The 7,010-nt window shown below is 37.3% G+C and overlaps 1 protein-coding gene across 1 annotated transcript; it reads right to left on the bottom strand.

Annotated features, from left to right (window-relative positions):
- Positions 1-1,831: 1,831 nt before the first annotated feature.
- On the bottom strand, positions 1,832-6,833 carry asf1bb (anti-silencing function 1Bb histone chaperone). The gene is made up of 4 exons (XM_008434917.3): positions 6,520-6,833; positions 4,787-4,902; positions 3,856-4,032; positions 1,832-2,803 (listed from the first exon to the last, which is right to left on the bottom strand). Exons 1-4 carry the CDS (start codon positions 6,626-6,628, stop codon positions 2,606-2,608), a joined length of 600 nt encoding a protein of 199 aa, XP_008433139.1. The 5' UTR covers positions 6,629-6,833; the 3' UTR covers positions 1,832-2,605.
- Positions 6,834-7,010: the final 177 nt, after the last annotated feature.

The following is a 7,010-nucleotide window of genomic DNA, read 5'->3' on the forward strand; positions in this document are numbered from 1 at the left end:
TACTATAACTAAAGATATGCAAAGTTGAGTTAAAAAATTATGTTTTTTTTAAAGTGAATACTAAACCTAACATTTTTTTGTATTTTTTTTTTACTTGCGCTTAAAGTTATTAGGAACACATTCTGCTCTAAATCAAAACTTTAATAACAAACTCATTAAATTAATTATTATGCTACAGACTGAAGAAAAGAAAACTCAAACATTTATTGTATAAACTGAAAATGCTTAAAAATATAGATTTCCTATTGATCACTGTACTAATATTTGCCAAATTAATCATGGTTTCTGAGAACTACTTACTTTCATTTTCTGTGCCTTTAAAAAAAATTAAGGAAGTTGATTTGGTTGAGATAATTAATCTTTTTTTTTTATTAAGCTGATATGACAACAAGCGTTTGGTCAAGTTAACAGTAAATAACTTGTACAGGTAATTCAAAAATATGAATGCTGATAATTATATTTTTACTTGTTCTGTTTTTTCTTATATACAAAACAGCATCCAAAATGTCTGGAATTTTTTTTCTCCTTTTGGATATTGAAATACAAACCTTGAATTCCAGATTTCAACTTCACTCACACACAAACTTTTTCCAGAACAATGTTTAAGTTGTGAAGAAGATATTTAAATATATATGACATATATGCAACACTCACAAATTTAAAAACTTGTTACATAATAATGACATGAGACATCTCAAATGTTCATTATGGACAGCATAGAGCCCTTCTCCATATATGAACGTTAACCTTTACTGAAGAAAATACTTATGCTTGCTTTTAAGAATTTACATTATATGATAAGTTGGCTTGCCATTGTCACAAAGCACTGTGAAAGCAAGGACGTTTACACATTTTGGAGGGATTTTTAGTAAGGAAAAAAAACGCAATCTGAATAAACAGGATTTTTCTCCCCCCTCCTTTTATTTTTATTGTTATACCAGGTGTTTCTACAGCCAGGCGGTCAGTCAAACCCCACCCCTCCCTCCATCTGCACCCCTCAACGCAGCACCTGGATTACCTACTGGGAGAGCACTGAGAGCCCTTTATATCCAGCATCATCAAAAGGCTATTTTCTCACATATTTGCATCTGAATATCCCTTGGAACCATTTCATGTTGTAATAGTACCTCAGTAGCAAAAAACATGAACAAACAGTTAATACTCATATCGGCATCATTCGTTCCTATATGGACCGAACCGACCCTTACAACCCGTTTCCCTACATGTGAAGTTCTGCTTTTATGTGAAATCTGCTGGGCGTTGACAAGACGTCAAGCTGGTCCACCTGGTTTCAACACGAGCCTTCAGCTGCAGGTGCATTTCTACTATTGAAACCTAAGATCTAGACATAAACAGCAACTAAACAGGAATGCAGCAAACATTCAAGCTGCAATAAGCAGGGTTTTCACCTGATAAATGGCATTTACAGTTATTTTCACATTTTCCCCCCCTAATCGCATCCATTATGAATGCGCAACTAATGCTTTTCATCACCTTAAACATTGCAGACATCAGAAGTGGAGAGAACAGATGGATGGATGGATGGGGGAGTTACTCGATGCGACGAAGATAAAACGAGCGAGAGCAGACGCCCCCCCCCTCCCCCTCCTCTCCACCCGCTCCTATTTTGTGCTGCAGTTTCCTAGCAACATGAGGCTGGAGTGGAAATGGTGAAGTGATGCTGCTGCATTTTATGAATGAAACTGGAAAAAAAGAGCGAGCCAGAGCGGGGAGGGTAGAAGACAGGGCTGTTTTTTTCTTCCTCCACTGCTGTTGCTGTACTTTCTATTCTCCACGAGTCGAAGCAGAAAGGAGCTGGAAGGCGCAGGAATAATCAGAAAAAAAATCCAACAACTTTATTTAACCTTGCAGTTGATAAAAATAATTAAAAAAAACAAAACATGGAGGTATATAATATATAGTTATGCAGTACAAAATTAAACAATGCCCTCTAGAAGGCAAAACAAGCACTAAGTAACATTACTTACAAAGAGCCTTTTAAACCGCAGAACTCGACATTAACATGGGATTCGTTTCTCCTATAAACCTCAAGTTCAGTGAATTTTAAACAAATGGTGGACTAAGTGGGGTTTGCTCAAATGTGTGGGTTCACCAGTCAAAACTAACAAAGGGGTTGTGTGACCTCTCAGGAGGAGACTGAACATTTTTTGTCTCATGAGAAGCACCAAATGAGATCATGTTTGTGCATAATGAAGAGCCTGAACTGTATAAAGCTTGTGCTATATGTGCAGTGATGCAGAGAGCGATGTCCAATGCTCAAAAGGACAAAGAAAAAAACAAAACAAAACATAGTTGAAGAGGAATCAGGGTTTCTCAGGGAGAATATTAAAACATGACCAAGAAATAATAAATTAAGGCATTTCTGGCTGTGCAGATCTACGAGTATGAGAAAGAAAAGCATACAGGAGAGGAACCTACGCTGGCCACACCCATCCCATTAAATGGGCCCCACAAGAGAGAAAAAATGTCCCATGTCGTTTTGTCCTTCACATGTCCACATGGGACGTCCGTGGTCTTGTTAGAAAAGTTAGTGATGTTTACGAATGTAAAGGTAAGAACAGCTCCTTGTTCGTCATCCGGACCGCTACATGCAGTCCATGGAGTTGTCCGGCATCTGTCCAAGAGCTGGCATCTTTCCTGGTACGCAGGATGGGGGCAGCATGCCGCCGACGTTCGGGGACGGGTCCACGTTTTCGCTGTCTTCCATCTTGTCCGCCGAGCCCTCCCAGTTGATGTGGAAGCGGGTGACGCGGGGGTTGGAGGCCAAGATATTCCTCTGAAGCTACGGGGAGGAAAGAAAGATCAGCGGCTTGGTATGCTTGTGCCCCATAAGTACATGAGTTAAGGTAACTGGTGGGTCTGGGTAACACTGACACGCACAAAAAAAAGTATCGCAATATTTTTTGCGACAATCCCTTCTGTGTCGAAGGGATTTATCAATTATCACGGATGGGATTTGTTTCAAAGCAAAGAGTAAATTAAAAAAAGTAAGATTTATAACAAAGACGTTTTGCTTCCAAAAATAACAATAGACCAAACAATTCCCTTAATTGCAAACAAAAAAAGAAGCAATATCTTTGAATAATGTTATTAAGTGAGCTACAAAAAAACAGTGCTGCTGAGTATTTGCTTTGATGAAATCACCGTTATTCTACAGACTCTCTGGCTTCTGACCATGGATTATTTTTTGCCTTTCAGCCAGCAATTTTTGAAAGGAGCATATTTATTTACAGCTTCAGTATAACCATTATAAACTCCAGTGCAGTCATAGCTCTGACGTCAGGAACGTTTTCCTCTACTCAAAGTGGTGCAAGTGACAGAAATCCTGTTCTGACAAGTGTTGCATATCGCTGTTGGTAACCGCGTAAAGTTTAGTTACACCTATTTTTGTATTTTGTACTGTTGACACGGTAATAACTAATAATATTAGCAAAAACAGTTGAGTATTTGTGGGAATGGTTTGCTAAAATCAAATCAACCAAAGTGGATTTTTCAGGGTATTTTGGTATTTGGTCTTGAAAGAATCTTAAATGTCAATTAGGAATAAAATAAAAGTTAGAGTGAGATTTAACCTTTTTAGACTCATATCCAAGTTAAGGTCACCTAAAATACAAATTTGATCAAAATCTAAACTTAGTAACACCTGCGTAAAAACAGACATTTTCAGAGTAAGAAAATTAAATTATTACACAATGGAAGACATGAACCGTTTCACACACACACACACACAAAATTCCTTTTGGAGACACTGGAGGGCAGCAGAAAGCTGCACTTTACTTTAAGTCTGCTCAGAAGAATGGCCCATTTAAACACAACATAGCCTCTGTTAGTTACCTGAGAGTAGTCTGGCTTTAGAGGGGGGTTTTCCCGCAGCTCTGGATCTGTGTATTCATTGTTGACATAATAACCAATGCGAATGAACTCCTGTCCGCGGTAGGTGCAGGTTATGAGGACCACCGTCACTCCCACGGCGTCAGTCTCTGGAATCAGACCTGTATTAGGAGCGTCAGCCTGTTGGGTCGAAACAGAGCAAACAAAAACATCAACTCAAGAGTTTATTGTTCCATTTTGTAAAATCAAGAACTTGGGAATAAAAACGGGGACAAATTAAGTTGAAGCCTCAGAGTTTTGTAGATTAGATTTGACTTGCCAGTGAGTTTCTCTGATTTCTCTTCTGAACATTAAAGTATGAAAATGTAAGAACAGCTCAAACAGATTGCTTGTCACTCTTCCTGTTGAAAGCACTCAGTAGTCATTTATTTTAGAACCAGAGGTAAAGCCATGGACGAGTAAACAGCAGCTGCAGAGCAGGGTTTTGCCATTTTGTTTGAGATAAAATTATGAAATTACAAATTATACACCATTTGGCCGTCTTAGCAGGGCTCAAATTACAAAAACCTTAACATAGGTATGTATTTTCTTCAAGGTAAAACTGAGCAATTTTATGCACAATATCCAGCTTCCCTGATATCTGTTTAAGTCTTGCTCTCTCTCACTTTCTTGCAGCCCGAACGAAGAGCAGGTATCTCTAGACATCTCACCTCTAGATGATAGTTTTGTTTTAAATGGTTTCTTACGCTTGTACTTCTTTTAACTTCAAAAATCTTGCTAATGCTGAAAATAACTTTGAAAAGTGCTGAGCGCTGCACTTATTTCGTGTTCACAGATTTAGTAAAGCTTAATCCGTTTGGTAGCCAGAAGATGTCCCGTTTCACTGGTTTGTAATATAACATTAGACAAGAAACGTAGTCAGTCGGGAACTCACCTGGAACACAAACATGTGTCTTCCGGCTGGAACTGGACCGACCAAAACAGAATCTAGAACCTGGTCGTACTCTTCACTCTCTGCAGAACCAACATAGATGATCTTCCACTCCAGATCTAATAGAGGAAGGAAGGAGGTGAAAGGTTAGGATATTTTCCACAAAAATAAAAACAGAGTTAAAATTCAAATTTAAGCTCTGTACTAATATGCAGCTTTTCGTATATTCCAGTTTTTTTTTCTTCCTTTTTTTTAAGTTCAGAGTGAAGGATTTTTAACATGATGCCTTTGGGAATTCATTGGAAAGCTCTGCAAACTGCAAATTCAAGCAAAAATAATAACATTAAATTATGAAATTACAAAATAAGCATTAGTTGTGTTCTGCAAGTTCAGAGAAACAAGCACTGAAGTTGGTTGAATATGCATTAATATAAAAGGACAATTTTATAAAAATAAAGGATTTTTTAAAATTATGTGCCCACTTGGTATTGCAATGCTTGCACAAAAATGTGTAACTTGTCCTAAATGATCTATTTTTAAAAAGAAAAGCAACTGTTACTCTTACTGTTGCCACATATCATTAAATGTTGCTGTTTTAATGAGATTATCGTCACAATATATTTACTTTTGTGAAAAATATGTTGTGAACCAAATCTTTAAGAAAAATCCACTACATTTAGACTGTTTTACAGCAGCAGCTCAATTGATCTTTCTTATATATATATATATATATATATATATATATATATATATATATATATATATATATAAAACATGCTTACATTTATAACAGCTTTACATTTAAAAAGGATGCCACCTACAGCAGTATTCAGCAAGTATTCATAGTTATGATTAAAAGCATCTTTGACTTGATTTCAACTCGCATATTTATAATTTTCAAACAATGTGTTTCCAACTGTAATTAATTTCAGTTTACAGACTGAATTAAGACAAATCATATGTTTTAGTGAAAGCTCAACTATAACTGCAAATGGATCATTGACGGGCAGAAAATGTTGCATCTGATTCTAACCGGTTTTGCTCCGTTTTAAATTAAAGGGGCTTGAATGACAAACATCTAGCTCAAGCATAATACGAACACTAAAATGTGCAAAATAACACCTTATATCTAATGAAAAATGCGCCCCAAAAAAGGCAGGTTTATGACAGTTTGTTGATAGCAAACCTTGTTATGGTTGGTTTTCGCGGCTACGTTTTCCCACATTTAATAATGCTTTCTTTACAACCGCAGCACACAGAAGTGGAAAAAAACGACAGAAAAAAATCTCAAAAAATGAAACGTAAACAAATGAGCAAACACAAACGAGAGGTTATTTCTAAAAGAAGGCACAGTTTATTTCTGGGTATTTTAATCCACGGCAGGAATTTGTATTTCGCGGCAATTCCTTGACATACCGATGTAATGCCGCCAGCCAATCATCTTGTCGGAAAACACTGACGCACTGGTAAAAGAGCCAATCAGCTATAGCAGAAGGCGGGCTTGTCAGCACAAACGCGCCAGCGCCAATTTTTAACAGTTCGTATAAAGAAATGCATACAAACCGTATAAAGCATAAGGTAAGTTATTTTCAGGTAAACTACAATGCATAAACGCGACATATTGGTGTGTTACGCTTTCTCACAGTAACGTTAACACTTCATAAAAACCCAAGAGCGCCCAAACTCAACAGCTCACAGAGATAATGTGATTTTACTGACAATAAAAGAAAACTCACCTTCAGGTAAATCCTCCATGCATTCAAACGTTATCTCAAACTGAAACGGGTTTCCAAATGGGCTCGGGTTGTCCAAAACAGCAACATTTAACACCTGTACCTTTGCCATGACAGAAAATTAAGACGCACTTCAACCTCGAAGATTAATTTGGCTGCAAAGAATCCTAAACTAGTACTGAGCACTGTTCTGTCGCAGCTCTACAGCCGGCTGTCGAATCGTGTAGTTAAAGTTCAAGCCTTTATTCTCAGAGAACACCTACACAACCCATCGGCGGCTTGGCAAGAGGAAGTGCGTCACTTTCTTTTTTTTCTTCTCCGCTGATGACGCATTCATGAATAATGTGCTGCAGCCCCCTAGCGTTCATTTAGAAAACAGCAGCTAAAGATCTCAGGACAAAAACAGCGCCCACTCACTCTAACAATGTTTTTTGGATAAATGTATTTCAAAATATTACTATTTACTAATTTGTTTTAAAAAATTAGAATTTTCT

Source organism: Poecilia reticulata, chromosome 1, assembly GCF_904066995.2.
Source record: "Poecilia reticulata chromosome 1, P_reticulata-male-v2, whole genome shotgun sequence".
NCBI classification, from domain to species: domain Eukaryota; kingdom Metazoa; phylum Chordata; class Actinopteri; order Cyprinodontiformes; family Poeciliidae; genus Poecilia; species Poecilia reticulata.